The following is a 24,149-nucleotide window of genomic DNA, read 5'->3' on the forward strand; positions in this document are numbered from 1 at the left end:
GCTCACAGAGGTGCTTTCCCTTTGCTGATTCTGTCCAGTGTAGAACGGACGACTCTGGAATCTTGGAATTTGAAGACACCGCGGCCGGGAAAGGCAGAATCTCCAGGGGGACCCTGAAGGATCCCCAAAACCGCCACGCGGGAGTGCAGGTGCTCAGGACTTTATCTTTGACGATCAGAAGGCCAGAGCCGCTCCTTGTGTTGAAGATTAGGGAACAGGCCCAGGAGGGCGGGGCTTTCAAAACTTGACTGGGACACCAACTGGCCTTAATGGGAGAATTTAACCCAAGACACCGAGTCAGTATACTTGTATGGACATACAAACTGATGAAAGGAGTAAGTCCTAGAATAAAACATTACAGTTGGAGGCTCAAAGTACGGATCCACCCCCTGGCGGGGTAACAATTAAGAACTTACAAGAACAAGGGTCAGACCTGAGCGCATAGCCAGTCAGAAAAGAAATGGGCAAAGCATCAGGAAGCCAGGATTCTCTTCTACCTGCACCACAAACCTTAACGGGCGACCCAGTGGTCGCCGGGCCTTTGTGGACCTCCGTTTGCAGAATGGGTTGGGAAATGATCTCCGGTCACTTCCAAGCCTAGCATTCTATAGACTATGAATAATTAAACACAACAGAGCAATGCAGTGATTTCTTTGGTGAACTACACATTGAAACCGATTTTCTAACTCGAGTTGATACTTTTTAAACCTGTTTAAGTGCCATTGAGCTACTTAATGATGACGAGAAAGATGAATGTTCTTAAAAGGTTTTTTAAAACTAATTTAGGAAATCACATTTTTTTCTACATATTTGCCTTCTTAGGTGAGAGTAATACTCTGTTAAAAACTTAAGTGGGTATGTTTTACTTGGCAAACTCTGACTGCATTCTGGCTTGATTTCCTTGGAGTAGTTAATCCTGCCTAGCCGCTGCCAAAGGGACTGTTGAAGGTTATGTGTTGTCTCCAAAGCTACGTCTTTTATGTTACCGGCCCCCTGCTAAAGGGACAGCGCCCTAAGTATTATCTTTGATTCTTTAAAACGAAACCAGACTGTAGTCCTGTAACACCTGGTACTTGGTATAATAAGGGAGGCAGATCTGACCCTGAAAGCAACCTTAGAACATCATTATCAACCATTTTATGGTTTACCATCACCCTGATGTGTATATTGCTGTGAACTCCAAACATTAAGGCTTTTTCTTTTTTAATCTTACTTACTCTAAAATATATATAACAGGATTCTTTTAAACCTTGCCATAGCTAATTTTTCTAATTGCAATGCTAGTATTCCTATCTCTTCTTTCTCCTATATACCTTAAATATGTCCAGCCCAGGGCTTCTCAACTTTGGCCCAATTAAACATATGAAGCCAGATAATTTTTGTTGTTGTGGGGGCTGTGTGTGCATGCAAGGTGTTTACAGTATCCTTAACCTCTATCTGCCAGATGCCAGTAGCATCCCACCTGTCCACCGATGATAGAACCAAAGCTATCTCCAGACATTGCCAATTTTCTTCAGTTGGAAACCACTGGTTTAACGTCAGATACAAAAGTCTATTCTGCAGCACTTTTGCAACAATAACTTTAACACAGTAATCTTTAGAGTTTACTGTTCCTATTTTCTTCCTTAAAGAATAAATTTGGCCAAATGGAGAGCTTCTTATTTCAGTTTTCACATATATTCCCCTGAAGTTGGATTTTTTAGTCTTAGGTACAGGCAATTACAGAACTCCATAAATAATCCACACAACGATTCAACAAGCATTTATTAAACACCTACTGTGTGCTCAGCACTGTACTAGGCACTAGGGGGTGCAGAGATACAAATGTAAAAGTTATTATTCCTGCCCTCAAGGAGCTTACAATTTAATTTTGAAAATAAATACAAATGTGAAACTACAATACAGAGAGCTAGAAAATAATTACAAAGCAACATATTAGTAAGTGCATGGACCACAGTACAAACTCAAAGGGTAAGTGCTGAGGCAGCACAGAACAAGGGAGGTCTCAGTGTGAGGTGAAGTCAGGGAGAGCCCACTCGAAGATATAAAGAAGCTAGGCTTTGAAGATATGGATGCGTAAGAAGTGGGGCCAAAAAAAAAACAACAAAAAACAAACCAATCCAAACAAAAGAAATTGCATGAGAAAGGCACGGAGGCAAGGGCTTGTAAGACAGCAGTGGAAGGCCACGGAAGTTTGAACGAGAGTCAAGGTGAGTATGCCAGAGAATTAGGCTGAGGCAGGTGAAACATGAAAGGCAAAACATGGAGGACTTGGAACACCACTGCTGGGACAGCAATCATCTGTTGAGTGTTTCTGACCGAAAATGAATTTTGAGGAGGATCACCTTAGAAGCGTTACTGAAGGGGGTCTTGAAAGCAAGGACACTAGAAAGAAAGAATTACAACAGCTGGGGCCTCAGATGGCATGGCTCTGCAGAAGGCTGCAGGGGATGGCAGAAATGTAAAAGATCCAGCCTCAAGGAGAAAACGGAGAACTGGAATGACTCAGCAAGATTTGAGACACGTACAGTGAAGAGCAGAAAAAGACTAAAGGACAACTCCAAGACAGGGCAGGGCGCCTGAGGAGCTCAGGACACAATCTCAGGGTCATGATTTTGAGCCCTACCCTGAGCACGGAGCCTACTTTAAAAAATAAAAAAAGGAATATGAAGGGCAGTGAGTCTATTCAGGGTCAAGAAGCTAAGCAATAATGCCTATTTAAAAGGAAAATGTAGGCTGGGGGACAAGAGTGAGGAGTTCTGTTCCCAAATATCAAATTATGTAGGTAACTGACCCATAGGGTGGGAAATAATTAAAGTACTGAAATACAGAAGGTAAGTGTAAATAATCAAAACATAAATAGAAGCAAATACAGAAAAAAATACTAGACAAAACCAAGACATGGAGATTATTTTCAGTGGAGAAAAAAGACTAATAAAGAAAAGCTAAAAATTAGGGGGAAAATGATCCAAAATATCCCACAAGCCAAAGAAAAGAATTCCTGAGATGCAGGGTCCCTACTCAACAGTGCGAAATATAGGTCAAGGACAAGGGGCGCCTGGGGGTGGCTCAGTCAGTTAAGCGTCCAACTCTTGCTTTCGGCTCAGGTCATGATCTCAAGTTTCTTGAGTTTGAGGCCCACATTGGGCTCCCTGCTGACAGTGCACAGCCTGTTTGGGAATCTCTCTCTCTGCCCCTCTCCTGCTCATATGCTCGCTTTCTCTCTCTCTCAAAAACAAAACAAAACAGGACAAGAACTTAAAGGCATTGATATTTGTGCATAGGACACTTCAGTGGCATACTGAGTACATAAGCCAGTAAGAAGTTTTAAGAATATATTAATGAGAAAATGGGGTTGAACACTGGATGACATGTTTGAAAGATCATGAATGACCAGAAAAACAGAATGGCAGCTGGATATGGGCAGTGAAGTGGAAGGTTTTCCACATTTTACACTGTAGGTAAACTTAACTATTGTCATCCCAACGGACCATATGCCTGGCTGGGCACATGGGTATTTTTCATTTCCCCCCACAATTCTACTTCCTTGGGGCAGTTTAGAGAAATGTACTCGAATCTGTACCTTATTGCTTTATCCTGCCAGTTACTCTTTTAAACATGCTTTACTTGTACAATTTAGCTTTCTAATACTACAAAGCATCAAAAGTATCAGCATTTAAAGATACAATCCTCAATCAAAATGACATTTTCAATCGACTGCACTACACAGTGCTGTACCACTATGCATTCCCTTCCCCAGTAGCTACCTATCCTATGGCCAGGGACACTGGATTTTCCAATGGCTGGCCAGGGCCAGTGTACTCGTTAGAGACAATACAGCACAGTGGTCAGCACCACAGCCTCCAGAATCTGACACTGTTGGGCAGAGCCCCTGCTCTGTCATTTCCCAGCTACATGACCTTGGTCAACTCACTCACTTCTCTAAGCTTATTTCCTCATCTATAAAATGCAAGATATAATGTGTGTCATAACAATGAGAAACACTTAGCATAGAGCTTGGCACAAAGTACGTACTTAATAAATGTCAGCTATTACTATTTCGAGTCTCAGAACCAAGAGTAAAGCTAACTGCCGTGTATGGCAATCATCCACCACATTCTAGCACTGCCACTTGCTCAATGGAATAAACCTTTGAAGCCTAAGACGCCTCTCCTAGGACTATGTTGGATGGCGGCAGAGTGACAGAAGAACCACTTTATCATGCCAGGTCCTAAAATGAGAAGATCACGATGGGAGAAGGTATTGGTGAACAGTTCATTTCAGACCAAGAGCATAAAAATAGAATTTGCAGGATATAAAGGAATTTAGCACACGTCACTCATAGTTAAGAGCTCAAAATAAGGTCATAAAGATGGAGCAACCACATTCTGGTGCAGAGTGATTAGTGGAGACCAAGAATGGACTTCTATGTGTGCCCCAGATAAACAACAGCCTTTTCTACCTTCTTACACCATGTGGCTATTTCTCGATGCGGCTGAACCGGCTTCAATAGTTCCTTCAGGTCACGGTCTGTCCTTATTCTTTCCAGCAGAACACTGACCTATCAGGGCACATCTTTCCTCTGAATTCTGCCAGATGCTTAGTAATTATGGATTTAATGCATAGCATGGCTACACATTACTGTAGTAAAGAGACGTTAGCTGGTGTGCCTACAGTCATTTCAACACGTTACTCTAAGAGCCCCCACTGGACAAGTGCTCCCCTCAACCACCTGGGAGACTGTGCACGTGTGCAAGTATCTTCCCTCAGACAGTGACTCCATCCTGTAAGACCCGCATGTGGGCAGCACTGGCCTCAGGCAGAGTTCGTGTCTTACAGAGGGTACACAGAGAACAAGGATCTAGTCCAGATTTATTCCTGGTGTCTTGAAATTTCAAGTACAAGAGAATGAGGAATGGAATTCCCTTCAAGTGCAAGGGAATCTATAGTCCAAAAAAAAAAAAAAAAAAAAAAAAAAGAGAGTAAGAAAATAAAGGATAATGGAAAGCACTATTTTGAAAAAGTTAACCAAGGAGGGATGCCTGGGTGGCTCAGTCGGCTAATTGTCTCACTTCTGATTTCAGCTCAGGTCATAATCTCATAGTTCAGGAGTTCAAGTCCTGCATTGGGCTCTGCATTGGCAGTGCTGAGCCTGCTTGGGATTCTCTCTCTCTCAAAATAAATAAACTTAAAAAAAAAAAAAAAAAGAAAATAGAAACAGTTAACCAAGGAAACCAAGCATGACCTATGACAGGTGGGTATCAATGGCTCAATGAAATAGGTATAATAACCTTGATGTTGTCAGTGGTCAGGGTGGGCCATAGCGGGATACAGAAGGGATTTTATAGGGAAGGAATTTATGATATAAAAGTTGGACCTTTACAATGAAAGATTTTACGACTGGTTTTTAAAAACACCAATCTTAAAATAACATGATTAGTAAGTGCTGTCCCTGTTCAGAACAGTCAGTGTGAAGTTGTGTAAATTCTCCTGGCGTTTTCTTCAGAATGTGTAGCATATTCTTCGGCATAGGATTAATGGAATCAATTCCCGTTTTGAAAGCTGACTTTGGAAAAAAAGCCAAAAATGACTCAACTCCAAGTCTGGTGAACAAGTGGGTAATGGTCAAAAACGAGATACTATTCAAGACTAGAAGTCTTCCAAATGTTGGGAGGAGTGGTAGCGCTACAGCAACAACCCGGACCGCCAAATTTAAAGGGCAGACCATGTTCGGATGCACAGGTTCTGGTGTGCTGCTTAAAACAGCCTTGTTACTTTATACAATATCCCCTGGTATATGGAAAGCCTCAAAGGAGAAAGACAGTGCCCGGTAATGAGTTAATATTGTGTTTCCGCTAGCTTACAGACGAATTCAGAACAGTGAGGAACTGTGGGGTGAGGTATTCGACAGATCACCGCTGTGCATTTATAAAGCTAATGGCAAGAGACAGATGGAGAATGAAGGGTGAGGTGCTAAGGCCATGTAAGGAAGGGGGACGAAGGCAATGACAGCAGTGACAGACCATCCAGTCAGGGGTTTGTGCAGACTGACAGGAACCTGAGAGGGCAGGACTGTAATGGGCCAGAAGGGATGAGTGCACGTTCTTTGTAAGGATTTTAGGTCTTCAAGCACCTGTCTCCCCTTTCGCCCACGCGACGCTATAACTGGAACAGTGTCCACACCTCTGTGCACCACGGCATACAGTGGGAAGGTGGAAAAGAGAGCCGGAAGTCACCCAAAGGTACAACCACCCAAGCTCGAGAGCAGCCAGGCTGAGTCTCCACTCACCTCCTTCTCTGCTTCACTCCCACAAACATCACTTCTTTTGCTGACACAGGTGCTGGGGGTGGGGGTGGTGGAGGACACGTATGGATGCTCAGTGACTCAGAGGAGTCAGTGAAGGTGATATATGAAGAAAAATGCTGGAGTGCTGTTAAAAATATAGCATTCTGAGTTTGCGTGAGAATACGGTTTTCCACTATCAGGAACGTTGGAATAAAATAACACGCACACTTAAGCATAAATACATTATGTGTCTGTAAAAATTTCCCTAGAACTAGGTTCTTAGAAAGCTAAATACAAATATAAGTCTCACAGGGAGGCTGCTTCAAACTCTAAGTAGCTTCTCAGATCAGATCAGGGTAACAAGTGCGCCTGCCGGGGAATCAGTGGGGGAAGGAGATCACAGGAGATGGGAAGAAGCAGAGGAACCGGGAGGAGCCTCTCTCACACCTACAGCTACTCACCCGAAAGACAAAATTAAGTGCCTCCACCACCAGCCACTTGCTCAGATGCTATTGTTTCTAAAGGATGCATTAGGCCACCAGGAGCTCCACTCCATCAGACACCTCCTAAGACAGTCAAGCTGATCCACCTGCATCAAGGAACTGGCCCAAACTACTGAAGAGCTATTCAAACTCTGCCACCGCTATCGATTCTGATCCTACGTTAAGGTTGTAGTGATGACAAAGTTTCTGGCTTTTTACTTGCACTGAAAGACCTCTCACCAGCATGTGGATTCTCTAATTCTGAATAATGCCCACACTAGGACTGTAGTTTTTTCCCTAAACTCCTGCGGATTCAGATTTTTCTCCACTGTGGATTCTCTGATGCCGAATGAGACTTGACCTCTGAATAAAGGCTTTCCCACACTCATTACATTGATAGGGCTTCTCCCCTGTGTGAATTCTCAGATGCTGTATGAGGCCAGTGTTCCCATTGAAGGCTTTCCCACATTCTTTACATTTATAGGGTCTTTCTCCAGTGTGGATTCTCTGATGTTCGATCAGGCCTGACTTCTGACTGAAGGCCCTCCCACACTCATTGCATTTGTAGGGTTTCTCCCCAGTGTGGCTTCTCTGATGGCCAATGAGGTGTGAGCTCCGCCTGAAGGTTTTCCCACACTCCTCACACTCATAGGGCTTCTCCCCCGTGTGGATTCTCTGATGTCCAATGAGGTGAGAGCTATGACTGAAAGCTTTCCCACACTCATTACATTCATAGGGTCTCTCCCCACTGTGGATTCTCTGGTGCAGAATGAGGCCTGCACTCTGACTGAAAGCCTTCCCACACTGATTGCACTGATATGGCTTCTCCCCAGTATGAATTCTCTGGTGCAGGATCAGGCCTGTGTTTTGACTGAAGGCTTTACCACACTCCTTACAGTGATAGCGTTTTACTTTGTTGTGGATATCCTGATGGGAAAGAAGGGCTGACCTATAACTGAAGGCTTTCCCACACACGTTACATTGATAGGGTTTCTCCCCAGTGTGGATTCTCCAGTGGCGAACAAGGCCTGAGCTCTGGGCAAAGCTCTTCCCACATTCGTCACATTTATGCCGTCTCTCCTGGGTGGGATTTCCCCGCTGCCTCTCTAATCTGCCCAGAAGATCTCGGGCTTCTCCACGCTCATGACCCCCGATAACATCCCCGTTGCATTTGGCAGCTGGCTCTCCATGTGGTTGGATTCCAGTAGATATTACCTGTTTCGAAGCTAATTCCCTGTTCTCACTCCTGGTCTCACCACCTGAAATTAAAATGTGATAAACATCAAGCCAATGTCACTTTCTATTCTCCATGTTAGAAAGGAATAGAATATAAGGGAAAAGGAAAACACACATGGAAAAACTACCAGCAATCACACAGCTTCCATCTGTCTCCAAGCTGCTATCATAATACAGGGAGATGAGAACAGGGCCATGCAGAAGTACCACAAGCCAAATGGGGAAGAAGTGCCATGAACAAGGAGGGTTGTTGGGAGGCACGAAGGCAGGGAAGGGACCACCTGAGGGGCAGCTGGGGAGTGGGTAGGAATACAGACATAGTGAATGACCTAACAGGACAGAAATGGGAAAAGCCCTGGCACTGACAGGGAGGAGCACGACAGGCCCCGAAAGTCCCACAGGGCTGGGAGCAGGGGACTCCCACTGGCAGACAGAACAGTACCCACAGTAAGCCCCGGATCAGAGAATAAAAGTCCATGGGCCAGCACTGTTTCTCTCTGTTAGTTCCTGAGTTTAAACTTAAGAATGTCTTTCAGACAACTCACAGCTACCATCGCATAACAAACAAACAAAAAAACCTTAAATGATGACAATAACCAGAGCTCTCCTTACCCAGGGAGAACATGTTTCTGTAATTTTCTGGCCTGTCATCTCTATGCAGATCCTTCTGTGATGGATCAAGAAGCCACTCCTCTCGAATTAGGGACACAGCCATGTCTTCGATCTTCTCCAAAGTCTGAAACAGAACAAAATCCCCATGTGGGACTGGCACTGTTCCATGGCTCAAACCCAGACTGTCAGAGGTCCGCCAGTGCTGGGGAGGATCAAGGGGTGGGAACATACTGTGTAAAGGGATCTAACTAAGCGGGGACAAAGAGGAAAACGCACCAGATTTGGTGGGGGAAATCAAGAATCATGCAGAAACATCTGGGGCAAGTTCCTGGTGAGTACTGCTACAGAGAGCCCGGGCACGTGGCAGATGCCACCGGTGCTGCGAAGCAGATCTAGAAGCAGTACAACTCACCTGCAGCCCTGCTGTGAGAAGTGTGGCCGTCATCTCCTGGTTCCCAGGACTTCCTTTCTGGGAAGAGGCAGGACTCTCACAAGTAGAGATGGCTGAGAGGAGAAGGAAGCGAGGAGTGAGACCACCCTGTCCCACAGTTGCAGGAGCCAGCACTAACCCATTCCAAAGCTGTCTGCATTTCAGAAGATATGCATGTCGGAGATTTTGCACAAGAAGTGCTGAGCGGCCCCTGGCTGCCTCAGTACGTGGAGCATGTGGCTCCAGATCTCGGGGTCATGAGTTTGAGTATAGAGACTGCTTAAGTAAACATTTAAAACATTAAAATGAAACATAAAATGAAATAATATAAAATATAAAAAATCAAATCAAATCAAATCTGGTATCTTGGGCTCCGGGTCCACACTAATGGCTGCCCACAGGACATCTGCACTTTGATGTCCCACTCAGCCTGAAATTCCGTGTCGGAAATAGAGTGCTGGTTTCCTAACAGGAACTGCTTTTCAATTTCTTCTCTCCCACCAAAACTACGTTCTATCCCTGTGCTTGTGTACAGCATTTCTTCAGGTCTTCATCTCTTGGCAAATGGAATATGAGAGCCAACAGAACCAATCTACCTCTATTAACTCTATTACCTTCCTGAAATGTCCATCATGACTGCCACTATCTGCTTCCCATAGGTATCAGACAGTGCAACACCAATAAACAGACTACTGTGTTTTGGGTAATACGCTTTAGAACTTTAGACCAGAATTATATAACTAACTGAAACTGTTCCTATGTTTCTTCTTTAGGAATGTTAAAAACCCATTTATATAGAACTGCTATAAAACACATAAATGAAAAAAGAAACGCAGAGTAAATACAAGATGACACTAGAATGGTCTTGTTCTGCAAGAAGTTCTCAAAAAAACGATAGGGAAGTGTCAAAAGGACACAGGAGCCAGACTGAAGGGGGCCTCCTCTGAACAAATCTGAGACAATTTAAGCATCAAAATAAACACAATAATAAAATAAAGATAACTAAAGATACTTTATTTCTGGAATAAAGTAAGAATTTAGGAGTCCATACTGACATATAAAATAAAATGGGGAGGGAACACTCTCTATTACAAGTAAGTGTAGAAGGAATGACATAGTTAGAAAATCATCATTTTGTAAGTCTTAGTAATCACCGATTCAATCAAGAAGCAACAATGAATATTAAAACTAGTATTTTAGCAACAAAAGTTTGATGTGGACCAAATACTTACACAGACTCAAGAGTACTTCCCCCACAAATTACTTATTTATCATAAAGGGAAAAATAGTAACCACAATGATTACCTTAGCAAAAATAAGCCTTTTTAAAAAAAAAACGTGTATTTATTTTGAGAGAGAGAGAGAGAGAGAGAGAGAGAGAGAGAGTGAGTGTGTGCGCCAGCGGGAAAGCAGCAGAGAGGAGGAGAGAGAATCCCAGGCAGACTCTGCTGTCAGCGCAGAGCCCGATGCAGGACTCAAATTCATTAACTGTGAGATCATGACCTGAGCCGAGATCAAGAGTTGGACATTTAACCCACTGAGCCACCAGGCGCCCCAAACCTAACCAAGAATAACCTTAACCAAGTCATCAAAGGTACCAACACCAATAACAGGACAATTTCCTGTTGTAATGCTGAGAAGGATACAACAGTACTTCTGGCGAGTTCCTGACACATATGCACAACTTGAATTGACTCGTAAGGAAACATCACACGAACCCAAATTTTACAGCTATTCTATAAAATAACCAACTTGTACTCTCAAAAATGTCAAGGTCGTGAAGGGCAAAAGAAAGGCCAAGAAACTATTTTGAATTAAAGGAGTCTATAGAGACAAAACAACTGACTGCAAAATGGAATCTTGGATTAGATTCTGGAAGATTACTGGGACAACTGACAAAACATGTATATGAACTATGGACCAGATTAGTACAGTATCAGCATTACACTTCCTAATTGAGATGCATTTATTGTGGCTATCAAAGAAAATGCTCTTGCTTGAAGAATTATATACTGAAATAATTATAAATAAAGTGGCATGATGATACACCAGCAAAACCTCAAAACGCCTATGTTGTTAATACATTGAGGTAACATGGGTCGGTCAGTGGACTGAATGTCCAACTCTTGATTTCAGCTCAGGTCATGATCCCAGGGTCATGGGATCAAGCCCATGTCCGGGCTCAAGGTGTGGAGCTGGCCTGAGATTCTCTCTACTTATCCCTCTGACCCTGCCCAGCTCATGCTCTCACGTGTACATGCATTTGCTAGCACATCCTCCCCTCCCCACCACTTGTTAAGCACCCAACTCTGGTTTCTGGTTTTGGCTCAGGTCATGATCCTGTTAGTGGGATCAAGTGAGATTCTCTCTCTCTGCCCCTCCCACCTCCCAACATGCACATGCTCTCTCCCTCTCTCTCTCTCTCAAAATACATATATAAACTTAAAAAACAAAACAAACAAAAAAAAACATTGGGAAGGCAGCTGGATGGCTCAGTTGGTTGAGCATCCAACCTCAGCTCAGGTCATGCTCACAGCTCAGGAGTTTGAGTCCCATCTCAGGCTCTCTGCTGTCAGCTGCAGAGCCTGCTTCAGATCCTCTGTCCCCCTTTCTCTCTCTGCACCTCCCCTGCTCACTTTCTTTCTCTCAAGAATAAATACATTTAAAAATTAAATTAAATTAAAATTAAAAAATATATACTGGGATAACAGAAATGTGTGAATATATAAGAATCCCCAAATTCCTTGATTTGTTCTTGAACTTACCAATGGGACTGACAGTCTATATTTGAAGCCTAGATAAACACTTAAACTCAGATCTTAGGACTGGTCTGTACACAAAAATTCTAGTTCCTGATTCTCCAGGAACTCAACAGGTACTTTCTTTTCTATTCCTCCCTCTCATCAATGAAATCTGGTTCCTCACCTTTCTCTTGTGACCCTTGGGACACCGGAGATTTGTGCTGCATTGCCATGGGTCGGAGCTGAGTATTTGGAAGCCCTGGTGTAGACTCTGAATGTACGACCTCCTCCCAGAGTCCATGTCCATGTGCACGGGCTGGGACCTGAAAACAACAGGGCAGCTGCATTACAAGAAATTCCTTTGTGAGAGGAAGTGAACAACATAAAACAATCAAGAAGAGCTCATCTCTAGGGACACATGCTTGGGAAAAGAGGAAGCAGAATCTCACTTACTTCCTAGAGGCAGTAAGAACACAAATGTGTTGATTAGCGCAGAAAGGCATCATTTCTGATGCCCTTCCTACCATTTTGCACTCCCAAGGCATGGGAAGCCTGATAAACAGAAACTTAGAGCAGTTATTCAACAGAAAAAACTTTTGCTAACAAACCAGGAAACCTTAGTTCTGGTCTCAGATCTACCTTTAATTATGAGTGTCCAAAGTAACTGAAGTAATTCAAGCTCCCTGCATACCAGTTTCCCACTTGGCAAGGATCATCGCAAGGATGTTGAGGATAAAAAACGTACACGTATCCTTTACAAAAATAAAAAGGACTCTACGAATATGAGCCACACCGCACTAGAACCATTTTTATCCTCACAAACAGAAATCGACACCCAGCATTCATTCCACTGCTGCGGTGCTGGTGTCTATCACCCAGCTTCCACACACCGTGGGCATAGCATGCACACATCCGTCTACTTACTGGCCGTCCTAATATATCAATCTGTCTTTCTAAATCCTCCAGCAGGGTCACCACCTCCTCTCCGTTCTCTAGCTGATGTTCCTTAACCAGAGTCTGAAGCTCCTCAGGCAGGATGGTCAAGAACTGTTCTAGCACTAATAACTCCAAGATCTGCTCCTTGGTGTTCAAATCTGGCCTTAGCCACTGATGGCAGAGTGCGCGGAGTTGGATCAGAGCTTCTCGGGGTCCTAATGTCTCCTGGTAGCATAACTTCCTGAAGCGCAGACGGAATAACTCCTGGCCAGGAGGGTTATTTTCATGCAGACTAGATTCCTGGTCCCAGCCATGATCTTCCTCTACCTTGACAATTACAAGGTCTTCTTCAGGAGCTTGGTCTGGTGGGGATGAGGCTGACAACTTTCTTGATTCTGCTGCCATTTAGGGCTGGAAAAACTCAGGAGGCTCGTTTCCACTACCTTCTCTATCTTCTTAAGAAGAACCTTCCAAGGGCCTCTTCTCTAAGGGCAATTCTTGGAGAAGAGAAATCGTAAAACAATATTAAAGCAAGTCAAAGGTCATAGTCATTTACTAAGACATCTTAACAAGTTCCTACCACAACACAGACTTCAAGGCTTGGTCATTTAAGTGATCCTCTCCACTGTTTCAGAAGTAACACCTTACCTCCTTAGCTTTCTGCCATGCCAAATCCATCTGGGGAATATTCCCTTCCTTCTGCTTCCTCTCCTTGGGGATGGGGAATATGGCAAAACAAAGTTAGGAAACCACGTACACTGGGTCTAATTGAAGTTCTGCATTTAACCTCAGCTGGTCTTCATTGATGCTGATTTAACCTTCAGTATTTGCAACTCTAGCTATACTGTTTCTACACACTTCAACTCTCAACCTACCCCTTGTGCCCAACAGACTTTCTTTTCTTTCTTTTCTTTTTCTTTCTTTTTTTCTTTTCTTTTCTTTCTTTCTTTCTTTCTTTCTTTCTTTCTTTCTTTCTTTCTTTCTTTCTTTCTTTCTTCCTTCCTTCCTTCCTTCCTTCCTTCCTTCCTTCCTTCCTTCCTTTCTCTTTCTTTCCTTTTTCTTTCTTTCCTTCCTTCCTTCCTTCTTTCCTTTCTTTTCTTCCTTCCTTCCTTCCTTTTTTTCTTCCTTTCTTTCCCTTCTTTCCTTCCTTCTTTCTTTCTTGACAGAGAGAGAGGAGTCGGGGAGGGGGAAGAGAGAGAGACAGAGAGAGGGAGGGAGGAAGAGAAGCGGGGCTCATCCAAAGTGGGGCTCAAGCTCACCCAATGTGGCACTCGAACTATGAGATCATGACCTGAACTTAAGGATTGAACCACCCAGGCACCCCAACAGACATACATTTCTACACAATCTAGCTGAAGCTATTGTCCAGAATTCCTAACACCAAAGTCTTCTCCACCTAATGTCCATTATCCTTCTGTGCTCTCCATCTTCCCTCCTATGTCAAAGCCAACTACTTCTCCCGTGGACCTTATCTCACTCTACAACTCTTTGGAGCACTGGTTGCTACCTTTCCAGGAACCTAAATGCCCCATCTACACACACTAACAACCTCCAGAATGTTTTATAAATAGACTCATACAGTAGGTATCCTTCTGAGTCTGGCATCTTTCACTTGGCATAATACATATGAGGTCATCAATGTTGTGTGTACCAGTAGTTTATTCCTTATGGAGACGTATGTTTATCTATTCCCTAGTTGAGAGGTATCTCAACTCATTTTCAGTATTTGACGATTACAAATAAAGGCACGATGAACATTTGCATTTGAGGTTTGTGTAAACATGTTCTCATTTCACTTGGGTAAATATCTGAAGTAAAACTGATGGATCACATGGCAGGTGTATGTATAACTTTATAAGAAACTGTAAAACTTCTTTTTTTTTTAATGTTTATTTATTTTTGAGAGAGCATGAGCAGGGGTGGGGTGAAGAGAGAGGGGAGGACAGAGGATCCAAAGCAGGCTCCATGCTGACAGCAGAGTCCAAAACTGTTTTCTAAAGTGCCTATAACACTTTGCATTCCACTGGCTGTATGTGAGAACTGGTTCTCTCTATCCTAACAAGCAGCACTTGATATGGTTTTATTTTTAATTTTAGATATTCTAACAAGTATGTAATGGTATCTCATTATGGTTTAATTAATTAGTTTATTTTTTAACCACTCCCTGATATCTCACTATGGTCTTTTTTTTTTTTTTTTTTTTTTATGTTTATTTTTGAGAGAGAGCGAGCACACGCCACACATTCTGAAGCAGGCTCCAGGCTCTGAGCTGTTAGCACAGAGCCTGATGTGGGGCTCGAACCCACGAACCACGAGATCATGACCTGAGCTGAAGTTGGTTGCTTAACTGACTGAGCCACCCAGATGCCTACTCACTATGGTCTAAATTTGCATCTTCCTTCTAATTCTGTAGAGCATCCTTTCACCTGTTGGTCTGCCACCCGTATTATCTTCTCTGGTGAAGTTATCTGCTCAAAACTTTTGCCTGTTTTAAAAATAAACTTCTTTATTATTGAGTTTTGAGAATTCCTTACATATCTTGGACACCAAGACCATTATGATATATATGATGTGCAAATATTTCCTCCTCTTCATTCCTTTAACAGTGCCTTTCCAAGAACACAAATCCATAACTTTTCTGAAGTCTAATTTGTCATTTTTTTTCTTTTAGGGATTGTGCTTTTGGTGTCATACCTAAGAAATTTTTGCTTAACTCACAGTTGCAAAGATTTTCTCCTGTTTTCTTCTAAAACTTCTATAGTTTTAGGTTTTACCATAGGTCTATGATCCATCTTGACTTAATTTTTTTAAGTAATCTCCGCACCCAACATGGGGCTCAAAATCATGACCCCCGAGACCAAGAATCACACACTCCACCTACTGAGCCAGCCAGGCATCCCAAATTTTGAGTTAATTTTTATATAGAATTTGAGTTGTGGATGGAGCTTAATTTTTTGGAACACAGCTACCAAATTGTTCCAGCACCTTCAAAAAGATTACCCCTTTACCGACTGAATTATCTTTACATCTTTGTCAAAAATCAATTGACCACGTATGTGTGGGTTTATTTCTGTAATCTCTATTCTGGTCCATTGACCTATATGTTTACCCCTTTCCCCAAACAAAATTGTCTTGATTATTGCAGCTTTAAAATATTAAAACCAAATATTAAGAGTCCTGCAACTTTGTTGCAATATTTTCAAAATTGTTTTGACTTTAGGTTTATTTATTTATTTTGAGAGAGACAGAGACAGCGTGAGTGGGGTTGGGGCAGAGAGAGAGGGAGAGAGAATCCCAAGCAGGCTCCACACTGTCAGCAGAGAACTTGATGCAGGGCTCGAACCCACCAAACTGTGAGATCGTGAGCTGAGCCAAAACCAAGAGTCAGACGCTTAACCCACTCAGCCACCCAGGAGCCTCTGTTTTTTCTAATTCCATGGTCTTTTGATACAAATTCCTACCAACCCTCTCTCCCGGAACTGGATATGTGCTGGATCTATACAGCTCACTGACATTTTAATATCCATTCTATAAACACACTCTATCTCTCCATTTAAGTCTTCTCCAATTTCTTTCATTAGTGCCCCAAATACCTATTCTTAAAGGAATAGACAGAATATTTTCTCTTTTAAAATCTTTTCTTGGAGCACCTGGCTGCCTCAGGCAGAAAAGCATAGAACTCTTGATCTCAGAGTCATGAGTTCAAGTGCCACGTTGGGTGTAGAGCTTACCTTAAATGAGTAATTTTCCTACAGTTATGTATTATTAGTTGCAAAGGAGTTTTGACTTCCTAACTTAATTGTATGTTCTCTATAAGTAAAGATCTGTATGTTTTACTTTATTGATAGAATCAAAGATCATTCAAGGGCTATTATTTACAATATCTAACACGGAAGTTATCTGTCTTTGTTTAAGAGCAAGATTTAGATACAAAACCTATAGATCTAAAGACTTTATTAAAGGGTCCTATTTCTTTGTGGGTATGTCTATGGCCTTTAACTTTGGTAACAGACATCACTTCTTGCCTGTACTTGCAGTGGTTAAGTGGTCTTCCTGCCTTTGGCTATTCTTTTCTCTCATTCATGTTCCCCACAGCTGCCTGTTGTGGATTGAACTGTGTCCTCCCAAAAGACATGCTGAGGTCCTAACCTCTGATACCTGTGAATGTGACCTTATTTGGAAATAGGGTCTTTGCAGATGTAATTAAGATAAGGTTATACTGGAGTAGAGTAAGCCCTTAATACAACATGACTGGTGTTCTTTTAGGAAAGTAAGAGACACAGAGACTGAGATATACAAAGAGAGAGCCATGTGAAGACACAGACAAAGAAGAGAGCTGTGAGACCACAGATGCAGAGGTAAGGAGTTATGCAGCCACAAGCCAAGGAATGCCTATAACAACCAGAAAGTCGGTGAACATGGCTCTGCCAACATCTTTTTTTTTTTTAAGTTTTTTTTTTTTTTCTGTTTATTTTATTTTTGAGAGAGAGGGCACAAGTGGGGAAGGGACAGAGAGGGCAGGGGACAGAGGATCCGAAGCAGGCTCTGCTCTGACAGCAGAGAGCGCAATGTGGGGCTTGAACCCATGAACCACGAAATCATGACCTGAGCCAAAGTCAGACGTTTAACCAACTTAGCGCCCCAGGCGCCCCTGCCAACATCTTGACTTTGGACTTTTAGCCTCCATAACTATGAAAGAATAAATTTTTGCTGTGCTAAGCCACCCAGCTTATGCTAATTTGTTATAATATGTTACCGTATAAAATTAACACCTTTCGGGGCGCCTGGGTGGCGCAGTCGGTTAAGCGTCCGACTTCAGCTCAGGTCACGATCTCGCGGTCCGGGAGTTCGAGCCCCGCGTCGGGCTCTGGGCTGATGGCTCAGAGCCTGGAGCCTGTTTCCGATTCTGTGTCTCCCTCTCTCTCTGCCCCTCCCCCGTTCATGCTCTGTCTCTGTCTCAAAAATAAATAAACGTTAGAAAAAAAAAATTAACACCTTTCTAGAAAGACTTTTAATAAATATGTAATATAACTCATCACTTTAAAATCTTTTGAAAGGGAACCCACCTCTTCAGCATGATATGCAATGGCCTTTATGGTATGTAAACCTGCTTACCTTTATCTACTATAAGCTCACCTTCACATACCTATTCCAAATGTGGCTTTCTTTTTAAAAAAAAATTTTTTTTTAATGTTTATTTTATTTATTTTTGAGAGACAGAGAGAGACAGCACAAGTGGGACAGGGCAGAGAGAGAAAGAGAGAGAGAGAGGGAGACCCAGAATATGAAGCAGGCTCCAGGCTCCGAGCTGTCAGCACAGAGCCCGACGCGGGGCTCGAACTCACGAGCCGTGAGATTATGACCTGAGCCGAAGTCGGACGCTCAACCAACTGAGCCACCCAGGCACCCCCAAATGTGGCTTTCTTTAAGCTCCACTCTATTACAGAGCTCTTATTCTAGTTCAGTGGTTTTCAACCAGGCCAATTTTGCTCCCCTCTCCCAGGGACACCTGGCAATCTCTGAAAACATTTCTGGTTGTTAAAACTGAAGGGAAGGGATGCTACTGGTATCCAGTAGGTAGAAGCCCAAGATGCTACTAAACATCTTATGATGCATAACACAGACCCCCCAACAAAGGATGATCTGTCAATGCCAAGGTTCATAAACCCCGGTCTAGCTGAAACCATTCACTCTAACTTAAAAGTCTCAGCTTACCTCCTATTTTTTTCATGAGGTGTCTGTCACTCCCACTCTGACATGCCCCAACCCACAAGCAGATTAAGGTGCTCATTCTTGCCAAGACATTTCTCACATGGTCCAAATAGAGGATTGATCACATTGTGTAGGTACTGTAAATGTGTGCCCATGGCCACGGTTTTATTGCAAATGTTTGTGGCAGTCACCTTCTTCTCTGTCCCTCTTATAAAACAAGGAAGTTTTATTACATATTTGTATTCCAGAAAGATCACAAAGGCAGCACTACAGACAATGGAAAGGAGCATAAATGAAGGCAGTATATCCAAAACAGCTGGCAAGAGATGAACATGATAAAACCACACCTATAATCCTCAAAGAAAGAGGAGAGACAGGCCCTTAGGAGGAAAATCAGATTACATCTACTTCTTGACGTGAGTCTTGAAAGCAGTGCCTCTTTCAGGAGTTTTTTTTAGGGGGCAGGGGGAAGAATGGGGTAGGGGTAGTTCAGTCTCTACAATCAAATGAAAACACAGAGCTTTTCCATAGAAAAAACCCCATAGGCACAAAAGTTTACATTCAATTTCAGCACAGTTCACAGACCTCATGCCCATGCAAGGACTCCAGGGCCATTAAGAACCTTACTTAGAGGGATGCCCGGCTGGCTCAGTGGGAAGGGTTTGCGCCTCCTGGTCTCAGGGTGCTGAGTCTGAGCCCCACGTTGGGGGGTAAAGATTACTAAAAAATATATCAGGGCGCCTGGGTGGCTCAGTTGGTTAGGCAGCTGACTCTTGATTTCAACTCCGGTCATGATTCCACAGTTTGTGAGTTCAAGCCCTGTGTCGGGCTCTGTGCTGACAGCACAGAACCTGGTTGGGATTCTGTCTCTGCCCCTCCCCAGATCGCGCACACTCTCTCCTTCTCTTTCTTAAAAAAAAAAAGGGGCGCCTGGGTGGCGCAGTCGGTTAAGCGTCCGACTTCAGCCAGGTCACGATCTCGCGGTCCGTGAGTTCGAGCCCCGCGTCAGGCTCTGGGCTGATGGCTCGGAGCCTGGAGCCTGTTTCTGATTCTGTGTCTCCCTCTCTCTCTGCCCCTCCCCCATTCATGCTCTGTCTCTCTCTGTCCCAAAAATAAATAAAAAACGTTGGAAAAAAAAAATTAAAAAAAAAATTACATATACATATGTATATATACATATATACACACATATACACATACACACACACGTGTGTATGTATATATGTATATATATATATATATATATATATATATATAAACTTAAAAAAACAAAAAACCACCCTTAGAGAGCATGGACAGAGAAGGAAAAAAGTTGGAAAATTATCTTTAAAATTCGATATGGTTGAGGGGTGCCTGGGTGGCTCAGTCAGTTAAGTGTCTGACTTCGGCTCAGGTCGTGATCTCACGGATTGTGAGTTTGAGCCCTGTGTCAGGCTCTGTGATGACAGCTCAGAGCCTGGAGTCTGTTTTGGATTCTGTCTCCTTCACTCTCTGCCCCTCCCCCACTTGTGCTCTGCCTCTCAAAAATAAATAAATGTAAAAAAAAAATGTTTTAATTAGGTAAGGATGAGAACAATAGTTTGGTGTGTAAACTACTAATACCAAGAACAGAGAAGTAAGAGATAGGGTTAAATATGGTGTCTAACATCAGAGAGTTTAATTCATGAAGATTTTTATAGAGAAGCAGGGGGATTTCCTGGCATAGTGAGGGTTGAAGGAAAAACGAATGTGGGCAAGAGCTTGAGATTTTGTGGAGAATTTGAGACAAGGCGTAATCATTTTTGTTTTGCACAGCTAGGATTAATATCCATGGTCTTAAAATAATTTTTATATTTATTTATTTGTTAATGTTTACTTATCTTTGAGAGAGAGAGAGAGAGAGAGAGAGAGAGCGAGTGTGAGTTGGTGAGGGACAGAGAGAGGGAGACAGAATCCGAAGCAGGCTCCAGGCTCCAAGCTGCCAGCACAAAGCCCAATACGGGCTTGACCCATGAACTGTGAGATCATGACCTGAGTGAAGTCGGGCGGTTAACCGACTGAGCCACCCAGGTGCCCCACATCTTAAAATAATTTTTAAAAATTTAGGAAAAGTCAATTAAGAGGCGGCTGGGTGGCTCAGTTGGTTTAAGCCTTGGACTTAACCACGTCATGATCTTGCAGTTTATGAGTTTGAGCCCCACATCAGGCTCTGTGCTGACAGCTTGGAGGCTGGACCCTGCTTTGGATTCTGTGTCTTCCTCTCTCTACCCCTCCCTGCTCGTGCTCTCCCTCTCTCTCTCTCTCTCAAAAACAAATAAACATTAAAAAAAACTTAAAAAGAACTTTATATTAAGATATTAAAGTAAATATAACATATTAACATCATAGTAAATAACACTTAATAAAGTCTCAATAGTGAAACCTGGAGAAGTCATCTAATTATCAGGTCTGTTCATAATTTACACCAAATCAGCCAACCAGTCTTGTCCTTTCCCCACCCTGATTATTTTTTTTTAGTATCTAATTTTCCACTTTTTAGTCTCTTCCCTCTCCAATCAAGTTTTTGACAATTACAACCTATAATTGGACTTCAATATTTGGACTACAATATTAGTCTAGTATGTAACTGCCTCTCAGTTTCATGTAAGCACTTTAGGGGTGAAGACTGCTTCTTACATCCTCTTTTAAGAATACCCGGTCGGGGAGCCTGGGTGGCTCAGTTGGTTGGGCGTCCGACTTCCGCCCAGGTCATGATCTCAGGGTTCATGGGTTTGAGCCCCGTGTCGGGCTCTGTGCTGACAGCTCGGAGCCTGGAGCCTGCTTGGGACTGTGTCTCCCTCTCTCTCTGCCCCTCCCCCACTCATGCTTGGTCTCTGTCTCTCAAAAATAAAGTAAAACATTAAAAAAAAAGAATACCTGGTCAAGGGGTACCTGGGTGGCTCAGTCAAGCATCGGACTCTTGATTTTGGCTCAGGTTCACGGGTTTGAGTCTCACATGGGGCTCCACGTTGACAGAACAGAGCCTGCTTGGGATTCTCTCTCTGCCCCTTCCCCACTCTCTCTCAAAATAAAATAAACTTTAAAAAAAAAAAAAAGAACACTTGCTCAAGTTTATTGATTCGGGAAGTTAAAATAGTCAACATGTACAGTCTCCTGATCTCAAATGCTACATAATCCTGTGAACTACTAAAGACACAACTCAGATTTAAAAGCATTATTCTCTTAATAGATGAAAAGGAATGCTTTTTCTTCCTTCAAACTAATGAGGTCCACTTGGGGATGTTTGAGAACCGAAAACAAAACAAGAGATTGTCCAGGCTTTAAAGGTCAAGAGAAAAACAGGCGAAGCCCAAACTGTGCTTTACAGTTATCAAAGCGAGGAAGCCAGTTTGAACATCTGCTACATTTCACCCTTCACCACAAATTCAAAATACTTACGATTTGTTAAAACGATTCCTGCATAAATATACTTAACTGAACTAATCAAACAACAGGAATATGGGTTGTTTTGAGAGGTGGTAGCGGCGGTCTTACTGTTGCCTGACAAAAAAAACCACTCGTGAGTGCCCTGAGTTTTAGAAACGGGGCCCCTCCAAAAACGGTTCCCAGGCATCTAATTTAGTCGGCCTTGGGGAACAAAGTAAGTACTCTGAGTAAGGGTGAATTCTCTATTACCCCAGAGATGTGACAAATGTGTCTTTTGTGCAGTTATCTCAACGCGCCACCGTGTTCTGCATACACTACGAACAGCAGATTGCCTTAACAGCAAACATAGGTTTCCAAGGATAATTCGGGGCCTCCAAAAACAAAGTACAGCTTGAAAAAAAAAATTTTTGTTTTTTTTGTATCGTGAACGAAATGCAAAATTGCTGAGTAAAAACAATTCGGATCGTGGGAACAGTTGCATAAAAGATAACGTGGGGCCGGTTTCCCATTTTAAGAACAACAGCACCCCAAAAAGAGGAACGGGATGAAGAAAGCGAGAGTTTGGGGACGCGCCCCCTGCGGACCCTGATGCCCGGCCCTGGCCCCTCGGTCCCCGGTTCCCGCCGCGTCCGCGTCCCCCGCGGACCCTCAGGCCCGGCCCCGACCCGGTCTGTCCCCGGTTCCCGCCGAGTCCGCGCCCCCTGCCGACCCTCAGGCCTGGCCCCGGCGGCGGCCTACTCTGGCCCACAAAGCCCTCCCCTCCCCCGCCCGGAGCCCGGCCCGTTACTCACCGCGAGTTCCGGGGCCGGCCCGGGGCGGGGAAGGGAGGCTGCAGAGGACGGACGGACGGACTCGCAGGAAGGGCGGGGGGCAAACCGGGGCGAGAGCTGTAGTCGGACGCGGGCCCGCCGGCCTCTAACTTCCAAACCCGCGAAGGCACAACCTCGACCGACGCGCATCTTGTCGGGAGGCACTTCCGGAGGCTCTCTAGGAACCTGGAGGTCTGGAAGCTCTATGGCCGGCCGGCTAAGGGGACCGGCGCCCCGCCCTCCGCAGGCCCCGGGCTCGTCCGCCGGTGCGCGTTTAGCGGTGCCCGGCGGGAGTGGGGACGTGGGTGCGAGCTCGGGCCCTGGCGGTGCTGGCGACTGGGCGCGGAAAGACCCCCGCACTCGGCTGTCCTCCGAGCCTCCTGTACAGACTGCCGATCGTTTGAGGAATTCCTCCCCATCACGGTTCACAGCCTTTTGAATCCCCGATGGCGCTTAATAAGAGTACACCTTGTACTGTTGTGTTCACACAACCATTGTAAGGGCGGCTGGGTGGCTCAGTCCGATGCGTGTCAGACTCTTGGTCCCGGCTGGGGTCATGATCCCAGGGTTGGGGGCATCGAGCCCCATGTCAAGCTCCACAACCGGCTCCATGCTGAGTGTGGAGCCTGCTTAGGATTCTGTCTCCCTCTGCCCTTCTCCCCTACTCGTACTCTCTCTCTCGCTCTCGCTCGCTCTCTACTCTCAGAAAGCAAGAAAGAAAGAGAGAGAGAGAGAGAGAGAGAAAGAAAGAAAGAAAGAAAGAAAGAAAGAAAGAAAGAAAGAAAGAAAGAAGAAAGAAAAAAAAAGAAAGAAAGAAAGAAAGAAAGAAAAAGACCAACCATTGTGATTGAGAATAAATTTCCTCTGAATCTTTGTATCTGTTCAGCCCTTTTCTATCTTACTGAATTGCAATCTCTTAAAGCCAGCTTTGTAGCTTAGCTTTTCAAATACCAAACCCGGGAGGGAAGCTTCACTAGTGGACTTTTGTTTTAATACCACAAATCTACGTTCCCATCTACATTCATTCTTTTCTTGACTGAGAGAAAGCCAATCTCACAGTAGATTAGTAGGGGCTTTATTCCAGTCTTTGTCTTACTGAGACACTATTTCAGATTCTTCTGAACTGCTTGCATGCTTATTAGCTTCCAGGGGTCCTATGCAAAAATGGAAAGAGTACACGTGCTTGCAAGCAGTGCTCCAAATCCTTGCCCTCTCAGGGTATGTACCATCTGTCCTTGTAAACGTTAAGATTCACTGACTTCCACATAAGTGTAAATCTTATTTTACACGTCGCCTTAATGCATTATGTGTCTATCATATTTGATCAGAAGTATTGCCTGCAGGCCTGTGTTTCACTGTTTTTCCGGTTCTTCCTGTTTTGGGATCTCCTTGAGGTCACTTGAGATTACAGAAGGCTGACATCAGTCACCTACTGCAGTGTTCGTGCACACTTTAATACCATTGTATTAAAGATTTAGCTTTTCAGACTAACTAGGATTT

At 43.7% G+C, this 24,149-nt stretch overlaps 1 protein-coding gene across 4 annotated transcripts in view; it reads right to left on the reverse strand.

Moving 5' to 3' along the window:
- ZKSCAN8 (zinc finger with KRAB and SCAN domains 8) overlaps positions 1-22,833 on the reverse strand; it is a 53,661-nt gene extending 30,828 nt beyond the window's left edge. For 3 of the 4 annotated variants that reach the window (XR_006298834.1, XR_006298835.1, XR_006298836.1), the window contains exons 1-6: positions 22,632-22,833; positions 12,712-13,220; positions 11,972-12,110; positions 9,029-9,120; positions 8,617-8,740; positions 6,290-8,027 (exon numbers count right to left, since the gene is read on the reverse strand). Coding sequence is in view for 1 of the 4 variants with exons in the window: in XM_043590604.1 (XP_043446539.1) it covers positions 7,066-8,027; positions 8,617-8,740; positions 9,029-9,120; positions 11,972-12,110; positions 12,712-13,128 (1,734 nt within the window). In the remaining 3 variants the exon portion in view is untranslated. Of the gene's footprint in view, positions 1-1,747; positions 8,028-8,616; positions 8,741-9,028; positions 9,121-11,971; positions 12,111-12,711; positions 13,221-22,631 lie in introns of those variants that run through there. The other variant, XM_043590604.1, reaches the window with a different exon arrangement.
- Between the last annotated feature and the right edge of the window lie 1,316 nt (positions 22,834-24,149).

The sequence above is a fragment of the Prionailurus bengalensis genome, chromosome B2 (assembly GCF_016509475.1).
Source record: "Prionailurus bengalensis isolate Pbe53 chromosome B2, Fcat_Pben_1.1_paternal_pri, whole genome shotgun sequence".
NCBI classification, from domain to species: domain Eukaryota; kingdom Metazoa; phylum Chordata; class Mammalia; order Carnivora; family Felidae; genus Prionailurus; species Prionailurus bengalensis.